Here is a 13770-nt window from a genome sequence, read left to right as displayed (position 1 = left end):
AAAAAAATAGCAATAAAAAAAAAGAGATAAAGTCCAGTTTTGAGATGGTAGCGCATGCCTTCTCTGTGGTGTGGCTGTGCTGGCCGGTGGCAGGACCCCAGCCTGTGAGTGTCCCGGCGCCCTGGGGTCCGGCACTGGGTGATCAGGGAGAGCCAACCTGGGGGGAGGCACTAGGAGATGAAGCAGCTACTTCGCCCCCACTTTCTGCGGTGTCGGGGGCCGCTGTCCTGCCGGGACACAGTGGCTGTCAGGGGGATGTTCTGGAGCACATCGTGCAGTGTGAACATGCTAAAAGAGATCTGCTCGTAGGGTGACCGTGTCCCGTTCTCGTAGAGGCAGGCAAAAGCGATGGCTGGGCCACCAGAGATGGTGGCCTCGTTGTAGGGCAGCTCCATGTAAGCCAGGTCCGAGTAAGCACTTGGGCCCTCATAGATGACCCACGGCTCGGTCCAGCTCTCCACGTCCCTGGGGAAGGTGCTCAGGTGAACCCCCATGTTGACCCGTGACATGGAGCTGGTGGGGTGGGAGTAGAGGACCCATGTCGGTGCTTGGAAGAAGGGAACGGGGTTAGTGGGTGCTGCAGGATCCCCTTGGACCAGGGTGCCACTGCGGGCATGGCTGAGACGCCCCGGGGTAAGACAGCCCTCCTTGGGCTCAGCTGGCTCGTGGTGGCTGCTGGTGGCCACTGCGGGCAGCTCATCACTGGCTGCCTGCGAGGTGGACACGGACCGAAGCCCTGGCAGCATCCTAGGGAGCAGCCGGCGAGCTGAGCCCCGGAGGGACAGCACAGAGTCCCAGGGGGCAGCAGGGACATACACGAATGGTGCGGGGAAGCCAACAACGCTGCCGTGACAGCCATGGGGGGGCTCAACCAACCGCTGGACCAGCTGCCCCCTGTGGAAAACAGCCCCATCGTCCGTGCTCAGCGCCTGGACCCTGAAGCCCAAGGGACTGCGTGCGTTGCAGTAGAGGACGTTGGAGCCATCCTCCTCGTCCACTGAGACCAGCTGGCACTCGCCCGTCTGCAGGTTGGGAATGAACTCCCCGAAGCGCCAGCGCTGGCCGTGGTCGTCGCTGTAGAAGGCGAAGGAGTGAGGGGTGGTCTTGCAGAGCTGCCCGAAGCACTCCTTGCAGTCGATGTGGTAGCTGTAGGCGGGCACCAGCAGCCGCCCGGACCGCAGCTGGATCCCGTGCCCGGGGCCCAGCGCGAACGTCGCCCAGTCTGGGAAGCAGAGATGGGATGGAGGTGAAGAGCGGCCTCCCTCGTACCCCTGCCGTGCCCAACGTGGAAGGGTGTCCAGAGCATCCCCCCAGCCTAGCCAAGCAAGGTGATGGGGTGGGAGGGCAGCAAGTTGTCCTCACACATGGTCCTACCCATAGCTACACGGCTTCTCCATCGCCTCCACCCCCATGCAAGTGATAGAGATACTCTCCCCATCCCCACTCTCCTTCGCTTGGGGTCCTCTTCTACCCCATCTCTTTGATGCTCGTGGGTGTCCTGTCCCCGAGGTCACCTCCGGCCACACCATGGGTGGCTCCAGGAGGCCAAAACACAAGTGCACCCTCCTGCTGGCTGTCCTCCCCCCTCCTCGCCCCTCTCTGGTGGGCTACCTTTGATGGCCCCGCCAATGACCTGCTGCGTCAGGTCTGTGGCCGTGCTCCAGCTCAGGCCCTGGTCGGCGCTGGTGACGCAGCAGAGGCGGGTGACGTTTTGGCCAGTGACGATCTGGTAGGCTTCAGGAGTTCTGCCCAAGACCGTGATGAAGAAAAGGAAGAGGGTGCCGGTGAACTCATCGTAGAGCGGGCAGGGGTTCATCGACCGGTGGTGCTGCAGCGTTGCTGTCTCCAGCACACGCATGTCTTCCCACTGCCCAGGGAGGAGAAGAGGATGGAGGTGGGGGTGAGGACCATCCCACTTCACCCACCCCCTACCTCACCTCCCTGCGCGGGTGCCTCCTGGAGCTCAGCTGTGACACGCACAAGCCATGGAGGACAACTACTCGGCTGTCTCCGTGCCCCCAACCCCAGGTGCATCCCTCGTCCCACCTCCACGTAGCTCCCGTAGACGGTGCCACGGCGCAGCACCAGCAGGTTGGCGTGGGCATCGTCGGCGCTCAGCCGCTCCTCCGCGAAAGCCAGCAGCTTGGCCACGCAGGGCAGGTAAAGCAGGGCGGGCACGCGGTAGGTGACACCATTGGACTCCTTCTCGAAGAGCACGGTCCGGGCAGGGAAATGCCGGGAGCCCATGGCATCTGCAGCAGAAAGATGCAGCCCTTGCCACGGTGGGTTGGTGAAGGGGGAGAACCAGTTGCTGGCCGGGAGCCGGGTTGTCCTGGAGGGGTCTGGGTTTTAACCTGGTGGGCTTGGGTTTGGGGAACATCCCTCCCCCCACGCTGGAGCACAGGCTGGAGGACAGGCAGTGTTGGAGTTGAGAGGGGCTGAATGTGTGACAAGTCACCACTGCTAACACGGGACAGGATTTTGGGTAACACCAAAGAGGCTGACCCGAAATAAAACTACATAAAATTAAATTGATCTTCAAGATGCTCTTCAAAAAGGGTTTCTGGTAAATCACGGCCAGCCGGCAAAGGGCAGGGTGAGACCTGGGGTTCCCTGCTCCCATCACCGACCGGGCACTGGGGGTGGGGGGCAGAGCTCATCTCCACATGGACAAGACCCTGGGCCCAGCCCAGGGTCCTTAGAGGGGGGTCAGGGACCATTTTGTCCTGCGGTTCTGGTGCCTCCAGTGCAGCGGACCCAGCCAGCTCCTCATTTCATAGACTCATAGAATTGCCCAGGTTGGGGGGGACCTTTCAGATCCTCGAGTCCAACCATCAACCCAACTCTGACAAAACCCATCACTAACCCATACCTCTAAGCACTGTGTCTGCCCGGCTTTTAAATACCTCCAGGGATGGTGCCTCAACCACTTCCCTGGGCAGCCTGTTCCAATGCTTAATAACCCTTTCAGTGAAGAAATTTTTCCTAATATTCATCCTAAACCTCCCCTGGCGCAACTTGAGGCCGTTTCCTCTTGTCCTATCACCTGTTCTCTGGGAGAAGAGACCGACCCCCCCTGGCTACACCCTCCTTTCAGGGGGCTGTAGGGACCGAGATCTCCCCATGGAAAAAGCAAAGGCACTCACCGGGTCGTGCTCAGCTGGGGGGGGGTCCTCGCTGTCCCTCGCCCCCACCATGAGGTAACACCAGCCCCCGCAGCCACTGTCTTTCTGCAGAGCCCGTCACCTCGCTGCTTCGCCTGCTTCACTGCCACCCCCCCCCCCTCACAGGGTCCCCCCACCGATGGGTCACGGGGCTCCCACAGCGGCGGCGGCTGGGAAAAAGCCCTGAGTCAGCAGCGCTGGGCGGCACAAAGGCAGCGTTACCAGCCCGGGCAGAGCCAGGGGCCCTGCCGATGCCAAGCTGCCGCCTTGGACCCCCCTCAGAGGGGAGGCAAACAGAGCTGGGGGGGGAGGGGGGGTAGTGTTTGCACTCCTGCCTCAGTTTCCCTCCTCCTGCATGCTGGGCGAGGCCAGACCTCCCTGCCCAGGTGCTGTAACCCACGTTCACCATGGTCCATCCCAGCCGTGAGCTCCCCAGCCTGAGGGCTGCAGTCCGGAGGGTCCCAGCCTTCCCAGGACCACCCCCCCGCACACAAGTCAGCTGTTAAGAAATTGTTTTTACGCTTATATTCCATCCCTGGCACCAATTTAGCTAAAGGGGTGTGACAAAATTCATACGGCAAGTCATGGATCAGAAGCTCCAAGGTGAAAGCCCAGGCTCTGGCTACAGAATTGGCCGGGAAAGGCCCCCGGGGATTGCCCAGGCTGAACATGGGCGGCCGCTGTGGCTAGTTACAAACGCCTCCTCAGCCTGGTTAATTTTAGCCAGGGTTACTGGAGCAGAAAACCATGACGGTGCCGTTAATCTCTGTGTTGCCCATCACATGGAACCATGACGGTGCGGTTAATCTCTCTGTGTTGCCCGTCACATGGGTTGAGGAGCAGCACAGGTTGCCGTGCAGGAGGTTAACCCTTGCCTCGGCTGGCTCTCCTGGCTCCCCGCTGGCTTTAAACGCAGCCGAGGAAAAGCCCAGCTCCGCTGCCCTCTGACAGCACCTCTCCCGCTTCCTGGGCTGGGATGCTGCTGGGCTGCATCACCCCCCAAGGCGAAGCCACGAGCCAAGCGACTCTGGATCCATCATCCCAGTCACACCCTTTGGTCCCCGACCGGCGTGAGCAGGGAGACATTGACTAAGCATTGAAATATTGCACCTCTGGGGACGGCCGGTGCAACGGCAACCAGCCATGGGCAATCATTAACAGCAGTGACGCGAAAGACGTTGGGCTTGGCCCTGCCGTCCTTCTAACGAACCTTCCCAGCACCAGAGCAGCAGCACGGAGCTGGCAAATGAGCAAAGAAGGACCAGGCAGGTTTAATTACCTCCTTCAATAAAAAGGTTGTGCCCTAAATGAGCAGCGGCTGTGCCTCCCTGCGCCCCTCTCCTAATCAGTGTTGAAGAGTTTGGCCAACGCAGCAAGAAGTGGGGTGCAACAAAGCCTCTACTGAGAGCGGGCTTCAGGGATGCTGAGCCCAAGGGACCATCCACGCCTCCAGAATAGGGACCTTCGCCCAAGAGGGAGGGGTGAAACCACAAAACGGGCCCTCCCAGGGGCGCACCAAACGGTCCCAAGTGGTGCAGAGGCCCCCCCCACACCTCAACCAACCCAGGTCATGTAGTCCAGCCTCGGTTGGACCAGATGACCTTTAAAGGCCCCTTCCAACCCAACGCATTCTCTGATTCTATGACACACGAGAGGGACATCTCATGTGCCGGTGGGAAAAGGCCGCCAGCCAGCGCGGACGGCTTTGGGTACGATACTTGGGACTCCCACTCAAAAAGCAGCCCTGGCATGGCACAGCGCTTAGACATCGTCGAGCGCAGACGCTGCTGGGCGGGAGACCCGACATCTCTCCTCCTCCTCCGAGTGCTGTGTCCCCTCATCGCGGTCTGCTTCTTGTTTCCCTCCTCCTCCTTTCTTTTCCCCTAAATGCTAAAAATCAGGACTTGCTCTAGCGAGCTGTGATGAGCCTGGGCATAAGGACAGCTATTAAATAAAGTCGAATGCAAACAAAATGATTAAGCTCATGATTAATGATTAAGAGGCAGTTAAAAGCCTGCCCAGCACTCAGCAGCAGCAGGCTGTCCCCGCCTGGCAGCGAGGAAGAGGGATCACGCAGGATCCAGCCAACGCAGAGCCTTCGGCTCAAGATGCCCAAAAAGGGACCCACCACCAGCTTGGTGGCCTTGAACACAGACTCTCCCCCCAGCCCCTCCTGTGCAAGAGTCCTGTGGGCCAGCCACATGCCTGACACGGGGTGACGCAAAGTGGTGGGAAACACCAGTGGGTTGTCACGTGTCCTAGTTGGGAGTTGGGAGCTGCATCTTCTCCTGGAAACTGGTTCAGGCCAAGGGCAAGCCTAACTGCTTCCTCTTCTTGTGCGGGTGTTGAACAGCATAAAGATGGGACATGTACTGGAGCTCTGGCATAACCATCTTCTGGCAGGTTCTCAGAGTCCTGTTGTCCAAGTCTTGTTTGAGGTTGTACCCAAGGATGTTTGCGGCCCCTGACTGGTAAGGCAGGAGAGCTTTGTTGTTGATGTGATCCTTCCCCACTGCCTCCTGGTTCAAAAGACAGATCTCCATGAGCTCCTTCTGTCTCCTTCGCAGGTGATTCACCTCATTCTCCAGCTCCTCGAGTCCTATGGTTTCCTCAATTCTCCTCCAGAAGCTCTGGTTGAAGTGCAGGTAGAGCTCCCAGTCCAGCGAGCACCACGCTTTTACCCGTTCCTTGCTTTCTGGAGTCAAGGTCTGGACAGTGTCCTGGCTTCTGGAATTGAGCTTAAAGTAAATCACATCATCCAGATCCCAGCACAAAGTGTGCTTCAAGAGGATCATGGACTCATCAAAGTAGTCTGCTATTAAGATCAGGTGGAAGTTCTGTTCAATCTCCTTCAAGACCGTCTGGATGTACTTTTTGTTGTCCTCTGCGTTGTTATCATAGCCAAAGTCAAACCACATGATATTGCGGGCATAGATGTTTTGCTTGTAATTCGCCGGGTGGTAATACTTCGTGGGTGACGCCAGGTACTCATTCACGTCCTTGGAGATCTTGAAGGCAGGGACATCGTCCTTGTAGTAGACGTAGGAAGACTCCAGCAGAAGAATGGGGTTCCTCAGGATGGAGAAGTAGAAGGTGTTCGCTGCCATCACCTTTTGCACCTATTTGCAGGGAGGAAGAAGAGAGGCTGTTAGTCCGGAGGCACTTGCTTGTTCAACCAGGCTTCTCCACAGGTGTCGCGGCTCTTTCTTACCTCCGAAGGGTTAAACCGCAGGTGGTTGCACATGATGTTGTAGTTTTGTCCTATAGTTTGAAATTCCTCCACAAATTGGGCCTGGAAGGTCTCTGGGTAGCCCAGGTGTACGAGCTCATTGGCTGGGAGGGCGACGGTGAGGTTGTACCTCTCTGCGAACCTGAACATGATGTTCAGGATGGTGCTGCTGGCAGTCTTGTGGGTCTTGAGGAACATGACGTTAGTCTTGGCACGGCATGGCAGCAGCTCCTCGTGGCTCTCCAAGATTCTGCAGGAAGGCAAAAGATGAGGAAAAAAGCCTCTCCAGTGCCGTACCCCATTTCTGAGACCTGGCAAAGCCAAACCTGAGCAGATGTCTCCTAGCAAGGCACCAACCCAACCAAGCCCCATCCCTCAGGCATAGATGTCGGACAGTTTTCTGCTTCTCCAGGTCCTCAATTACCCAAAGGCTTTGGCTTGATGCCCTTTTTTCTTTTCCCATATGGCTGATTTTGCCCGAAAGAGCTGCACTTTGACTAATTTGATCCCTTGCCTGCCCAAATGTGGATCTAGGACCTATCTTTGGGCTGCTGCCCTTCCAGGATTAGCTTAAACCTCATGAGAGTGAAATCAAGTGTCACAGGTCAGCTCCTTGCTGCCCTGGGCAGACGAAGTCATGCAACCTTGATTCTGCTTCACTTACACATCATTTTTGTTCTTCATGTGGAAGTATCCCGACAGGAAGACGAGTCCCAGGCAAAGACTGAAAACAATGAGACATTTGATATTCCTGGAAAGAAAGAAGAGTTTCAGTGGATTTTTACATGATAGTCCTTCCCGGAACGCGAACCACCAAGCTTTGCATGTTGTCCCTGGAAATTTTTACCAGTGGGAGCGCAATTTTGTGGCTCCGTGGTGCCAGCCACGTTTGGCTCCCCCAGCTGGGTCAGGCATTCAAGGCTGGACAGTGAGAAACTGCGCTTTCACTATCACTCTCCTAATTTTGGCCTGTAGCAAGACACGGCCTGGTTCAGACAGAGCCTGTTAAACTCTCCCGACAGCCTTCCGCTCTGCTGCCTTTTATTTTGCTTTTCTTTCAGGTTTCTGGGGGTTTAAAGCTTATTCACTGTTCAAAGTTCTAGTTCATTCACTAGAAAATGAGCCCTTTGTAGGGTTATAAGGAGTTCCTCGGTAAGAAATCTGAGCAGCTCCTGCAATCACATCAATCACATCACTGCAGAAGATAGGGATCTTAAAGAACACTAAACCGCATTTTTTTCAATATAACAGATTTTTCAATACAGAAAACTGATTGATAACCCAATAGCATCCGTAAGGGACTAATTATGCCCTGCTTTCAAACAAGAGGACTGCTTCCCCACTGCGACGTCTCCTCCTCCCAGCCCAGCTCTCGTGCTCAGCCTCACCCAGGTCTCCCTTTCATCAGATCATAGAATCATTTAGGTTGGAAAAGACCCTTGGGATCATCGAGTCCAACCATCAACCCCACTCTACAAAGTTCTCCCCTACACCATATCCTCCTCACCTTGGCCAGACTAAACTTCCTGAGCTCAGAGGCAGCTTTTCGGACCATGGAATCATATAACCATCTAGGTTGGAAGGGACCTTTAAGATCACCGAGCCCAACCATTAACCTAACACTACCAAAACCACCACTAAACCACGTCCCTCAGCACCACGCACCTCCTCCACCCGTGTTTCACCTGGATAATGATGAGGGGTGGGTCTTTTAAGCACTAACACGGCAATCAACATTTATCATCACCAGCGCATTCTAGCTGTGACACAGACAGGATCTTTTGAAAGTTTGATGCCCACCAGACAGGACCGTTTCATCACCAAGCTTGATCTGACTTCTCTGATCTTAAGAACTTTTTAAACTCTGTGTGAATTCTGAGTTTTCATCTGCCATTTCCAAAATGCAGCAGATCGGGCTTGGGCTTTAAAGTTGTTTTGAGAAGATATGGTCCCATCCCATCTCAGCATGGCATGATCACACTTGTGGTTCCCACTCTCCCAAGGGAGCATGGAAGGCTCCAAACCTGCCCAATCTGAGGGCTGATGGGGGCAAGTGGCTTGCTGCAGGCTGCATCTGGTGGTCCTTCCCACTGCCGTTCTGGCAAAGGGGTCCTCACACCTGATCCTGTTGCACAGGGTGGTGGCTTTCATAGCCTCCAGCTTGTACTATGTGGAAGACACTGAATTGCTCCTTCCAGTTAGCCTTATGAGAGTGCAACCACCAGCTTTACCTGGCATGGGCTACAGCCTCCCACTGACTGACAGACTGAGCTGTGGCAGCCTGGATCCATCCATGGCAAAATGGAGAGAGGATGGGAGCAAAGTCCAAGAGAACATGAAGACCTGCCCATAAAAACAAAGCCATCGTGGGGAGCTACAAACTGAATGCAAACGCAGCGGAAGCGTGGAGACAGGTGGCGAAGTTACAGCACCATGATGGCACTGCAGAAAACTGTTTGGCTTTGCTCGCCACGCAAACCTGCCCCGAACCACTTTTGCTTCAAGCTTTGCTTGGCACAACAACGCTTTCCTTGGCACAACAACGCTTTCCTTATCCAACGGCACCCCAGCCAAAGTGGGAAATCCTCAGGAAGGGCAGAAGAGCCCTTCCCAAAGCCGGGGAAGACCCTCAGCCACAGCTGGTACCAACCTCTGATATGAATTTGCAGCACAGCGTCTGCATGAAGAGTTTCAAAGCACAGCTTTGGTCCCCGGCCTGTTGGGGGGGGCGGGGGGTGAGATAACCAAAGTTCCTTTGATCGCTCAATGTATGTAAGTAGCGATGAGACAGGAGAAGAAATGCAGAGGGACCCACAGGCAGCAAGCAGGCTCACGTCTGTCAAACGCAGCCCCTGCCTATTTTCTTGGTCTCGCATTGGAGAAGTTCGTGGAGGACTGTCTCCCGTGGGAGGGACCCCACTCTGGAGTCGGGGAAGAGTGTGAGGAGTCCTCCCACGAGGAGGAAGGAGCGGCAGAGAACATGTAGTGAACTGACCACAACCCCCATTCCCCGTCCCCCTGCACTGCTCGGGGGGAGGAGGGAGAGGATTCGGCAGTGAAGTCAAACCTGGGAAGAAGGAGGGGTGGGGGGGGAAGGTGTTTTAAGATTCAGTTTTCATTTTCAGTTTGATTGGTAATAAATTAATTTCCCCAAGTTGAGACTATTTACCCATGACGGTAACGGGTGAGTCATCTCTCCTTGTCTTTATCTCGACCCACCAACCTTTCATTGTATTTTCTCTCCCCATCCAGCTGAGGAGGGGAGCGAGAGAGGCTTTGGTGGGCACCTGACGTCCAGCCAGGGTCAACCCACCACAGCCCAACACCAACCACCACAGCAAGGTTCAAGGGAGAAAGCCACAATTCCAGTGTCGCAGAAAGTTACCTAAGCACACAAGACACACAACCAGCCCGGGAGCCATTTGAGGGAGCACTTAGGAGCTGATCCCTAAGACACAGAATTCTTCTAGAAAGCTAAAAATCTTGTGAAACTGTCAGCAGGGCTGGCGCCGGAGGTCCGACTTTCCCTTCCGACCCGTGCTGTGCCGTGTCCCAGCTGAGAAGAAAACACGGAAAATCACCTCTCAGGTCGTACTTAGAGGTGCCGCTACAGGATGGTTTAAGGCTTGGGACAACCTTTGTGTTGAGTTGGCTTAATCTGAAAATAACAGACCTGTGTGTTGACCTAACAAGGTGCTTTCAAATTAAAAGACCTGGAATAGAGGAAAGAAACGCTCATGGCAAAATTAATCTCTACCCTGGAGCAAGCTGTAACTCTACAGGTTATTAACAACTTACAGGGATTACCTGAATCAGACCTTTCTATAATTCCGTACCCGCAGCCTTCAGCTCCCTCCCCCCTTACCTTGACGTGCTCCCAGGGCTTTTCATGCTGCCAGTTCGCAAATATCTCCGTTGCAAATCGACCCCAATACTCCTTCCGTCTACGGGCTCCTCCGGCTCTTAGCGGGCGCACCTCTATTTCTAGCATCCGTCGCTGCTATAAATGTCTGGGACAGGTGATCACAAAGGGAGTGGCCAGGTGTTCCCAGAAGTGGGTGGAAATTAGTAAGCCATGAAAAGCACTGATACGGCGTGGCATTAACACGGGTGAAAGAGCTGCCTCGGGAGACAGGTTTTGCAACAGTTTTGCAGGGAACTAAGGATTTAGCACGGATTCCCTTTCTCTTCTGGCAGTGGGAGGGAGGCCTGGGGGGTTCCCAGCAGGATCCAGGCTGGAGGAAGGCATCATTGGCCCCTTCGTCACCCTGCACATGGTCACATCACTTCTTCAGTGCCCCGTCCCTGCCCACCGCCTGGTGCCATGGTCAGTGCCTGCCGTGCCTTTCCTCCCGCTTCTTGCTTCGTGGTTTTGGACTACAATTCTCTGCCAGACACACTTGGGAACAGGAAATTAGGGACAACGGCAAAACAGGAACGGTGTTCACCTATTGCAAATTGCCCTTAAACAGTTAGACTTCAAACTCTTTTTCCAGTGAAAATGCAATTATTGTAGCTGGAGGTTAAGAGCTCCGAGACTCAGGGCTTTGGGAGAGACTGCTCCTGCCCCTGAATAGATGTTATTTTATGGTTTGTCCACAAAGTGACTTTCTGGTGTTATTAACAATGATGACAACTTGCATCACACCGGGATTTGAGCTTCGGCCAAGGCTCCTGTACGCCAGCACTTCACAAACTGGGTTTGATGGCTGCAAATTGCCTTAGGAGAGCAGGATTTGTCCTGCAGGTCTGGAGGTGGGGTGCTCTCCCGGCTCCCCACGCCAGGGATGAAGTTGATGGTCTCCTCATTTGGGCAACAAAAAGCTTACTCGTGTCTCCCAGCCTGGAACAGGGGATTAAGCTGTTGCTTTTGGTCTTTTATGGCCATACCGTGCGCCTCCTGACGTGGTCCCCTTCCCTCCCCACCCACGGCGCTGCCTTTCTAAACCTTCTATGCTGATGGCCCAACCTGCCACACCAAGAGCCAAGTCCTCAGCGTTTTGGTAGCCTTCACCTACGTCACTAAGCCTTCAGAGTGCCCAAATACACTGCATTTCTTTTTAAATCACAGCTTTCTCAGGCCAGCCCCAACTCCAGCGCTTATCAAGATTCAGAGATTAGTAAGGTATAGGGTTGCTCTCCTTGAGTTTCTTGGTAGAACGTGAGACAATGTGCTGTTTTATGACGAATTTCTAGGGTTACTCTTGGCACAGTGTCAGTTGCTGCTGGCAGGTGGGTCATGTTTGACAGATTTCTTCCTCCTGTTACATAATACACGTCAACTGTGCGATTTCTTGCTCAGAAGCTGGTAGAGCCCATGAGTCACAAAAGAACATTTTTTTAAGCTTTTACAATTGATTCATTGCTCTCTCCTGGGGTGTTGTACACGAATCGTCAGGTTTGGTTACGCAGAAAAATATGGTGCCGTGCAGAAATACCTGTCTTCATATGAGGCTGGACTGCTCTGAGACTGGACGCAACGAAGGTCAGCCAGCTGACGCAGAATTAATTAGCTGGGCAGGATGCTGAATTAATAGCTGCACAGTAACTCCGCTTCAAGTGCCCGCTTGCTTAGGGGAGAGTGTTGTGCGTCAGCCCCCGTGGGCAGCTCGGCCCCAGGCAGCCGCTCGCTCACGCCCCCGCAGCAGGATGGGAGGAGAATCGGAAGGGTAAAAGTGCAAAAAAACTTGCAGGTTGAGATAAAGACAGTTTCATGGGTAAAGCAAAAGCTGCGCGCGCCAAGCAAAGCAAGAGGAATTCGATCACTACATCCCGTTGCAGGCAGGCGTTCAGCCACCCCCAGGAAAGCAGGGCTCCATCACAAGTAACAGTGACTTGGGAAGACAGATGCTGCAACTCTGAACACCCCCCTTCCTCCTCCTTCCCCCAGCTCTTATTGCTGAGCACAGCGCCATACAGTGTGGGACATCCCTAAGTCAGCTGGGGTCAGTTGTCCCAGCTGCGTCCCCTCCCAGCTTCTTGCATAACCCCAGCCTGCTCACTGGTGAGGCAGGGTGAGAAGCAGAAGTGACCCTGACGCTGTGCAAGCACTGCTCAGCAACAGCTACAACATCCCTGTGCCATCAACACTGCTCACAGATCCAAAACACAGTGCCATACTAGCTACTACGAAGAAATTAACTCTGTCCCACCCAAAACCAGTAGAGAGAGCCAAGTGCTTCCTCACTGTGCCAGAAGACCACTGCTTCAAAGCGTCGAGCTCCACATTGTTCAAATATATAAGTCTGTCCCAGAAAAAAAATAGTATTTTGGATAAGAAATTCCTAAAATGATTACAAAAATACCCCCCCACTCCCCCATATATGTACCCACCCTATCTCTCCCTTCTATATACAACAGTGAACCAAAATTTGAAAGCATCACTGAGAACGTGGAAGAGAATAATAATACTAGTGTTTAAGGTCTATGAAAGATACTAAAAAAATAACCCTGTGATAACTCCTCCCTTCTCTTCCCTTAGGGTAACTGCTCTATTGTTTAGCTGAAATGGTAAACTTACATTGAGCTTAAGGATCTTCATTTGTAAAGATGATGGCTTTAGCTGTGCCAGAAATTCCCTGGCCACAGCACTAGGTTATCTGCCAGCCCCAATTCCCTCCCTAGCACTCACTCCATATGTAGCTGAAAAAAAAACAACAAACCAGTATGGAAAGTTCTGCTTCCCAAAAAGAACCATTCACATGTAAAGCCTGTATTTTAAACAATTATGGTCAGTGGTTTGGGGGGTGGGGGGAAGAGAAAGAATAGCGTAGGAAAAAGGCAGAGAATATAAACAGCCCGATCCGGAAAGAACGTGCTGCATCAGCTTAACTTGGCAAAAAGCAAATCCTGTATATTTCTTCTCTAACAACATCATGGACTTTCCATATTTTTTGCATCACCTGACGCACAAGCAGCAGAGGCTGACTGCGTTTCACATTCTGTCTTCTCTTTAGCCATGGTGGCATTGTTCCCCCTGCTTAACCCCAGAAGCCCACTCTGAGCGATCAGCTCCTCTCTGAGCGATCCTGAGGAACAAAGGGAGAGGCGGGTGCGAAGTGCACCGAGAGCAGAGGGAAAAAGAGCACTGACGGGAAGAGACCAAAGGGCAGGCCTAGATATCGGCACCACAAGTTGCCAAACACATGGAGGTATTTCTGTTAAAAGCATCTGTGCAGCCAAGTTGAGAGTTGCGACCTTAGAACTGTATCGTGAAGGGTGTCGCAACACAGTGTTGAGCATAAGCCATCATCCTTAGTGTAGAGATGCTGTTCTGAATAAAAACAGAAGAAAAAAAAGACTTTATAGGATAATTTTCTTCCAAGAAAAAGGCTCTGGATGGAACATCTATTTCACTGCACTATTTCACTGCAAAGT

At 53.7% G+C, this 13770-nt stretch overlaps 2 protein-coding genes across 3 annotated transcripts; both read right to left on the bottom strand.

Moving 5' to 3' along the window:
• Positions 1 to 170: 170 nt before the first annotated feature.
• NEU4 (neuraminidase 4) lies at positions 171 to 4962 on the bottom strand. 2 transcript variants are annotated; one of them, XM_063338492.1, is made up of 4 exons: positions 3147 to 4962; positions 2047 to 2252; positions 1612 to 1867; positions 171 to 1222 (listed from the first exon to the last, which is right to left on the bottom strand). In XM_063338492.1, exons 2-4 carry the CDS (start codon positions 2245 to 2247, stop codon positions 171 to 173), a joined length of 1509 nt encoding a protein of 502 aa, XP_063194562.1. In that variant the 5' UTR covers positions 2248 to 2252; positions 3147 to 4962. The 2 variants fall into 2 exon arrangements, with proteins under 2 accessions (XP_063194562.1, XP_063194563.1); XM_063338493.1 differs by lacking the exon at positions 3147 to 4962 and having other exon boundaries at positions 1612 to 1745; positions 2047 to 2245.
• A 198-nt stretch (positions 4963 to 5160) lies between these two features.
• GAL3ST2 (galactose-3-O-sulfotransferase 2) lies at positions 5161 to 12690 on the bottom strand. The gene is made up of 4 exons (XM_063338495.1): positions 10259 to 12690; positions 7058 to 7144; positions 6376 to 6643; positions 5161 to 6283 (listed from the first exon to the last, which is right to left on the bottom strand). Exons 1-4 carry the CDS (start codon positions 10282 to 10284, stop codon positions 5465 to 5467), a joined length of 1200 nt encoding a protein of 399 aa, XP_063194565.1. The 5' UTR covers positions 10285 to 12690; the 3' UTR covers positions 5161 to 5464.
• Between the last annotated feature and the right edge of the window lie 1080 nt (positions 12691 to 13770).

Source organism: Chroicocephalus ridibundus, chromosome 6, assembly GCF_963924245.1.
Source record: "Chroicocephalus ridibundus chromosome 6, bChrRid1.1, whole genome shotgun sequence".
In the NCBI taxonomy this organism is placed as follows: domain Eukaryota; kingdom Metazoa; phylum Chordata; class Aves; order Charadriiformes; family Laridae; genus Chroicocephalus; species Chroicocephalus ridibundus.
The sequence above is the reverse complement of the archived record's forward strand: the minus strand, read 5'-3'. Positions and strand labels throughout refer to the sequence as shown.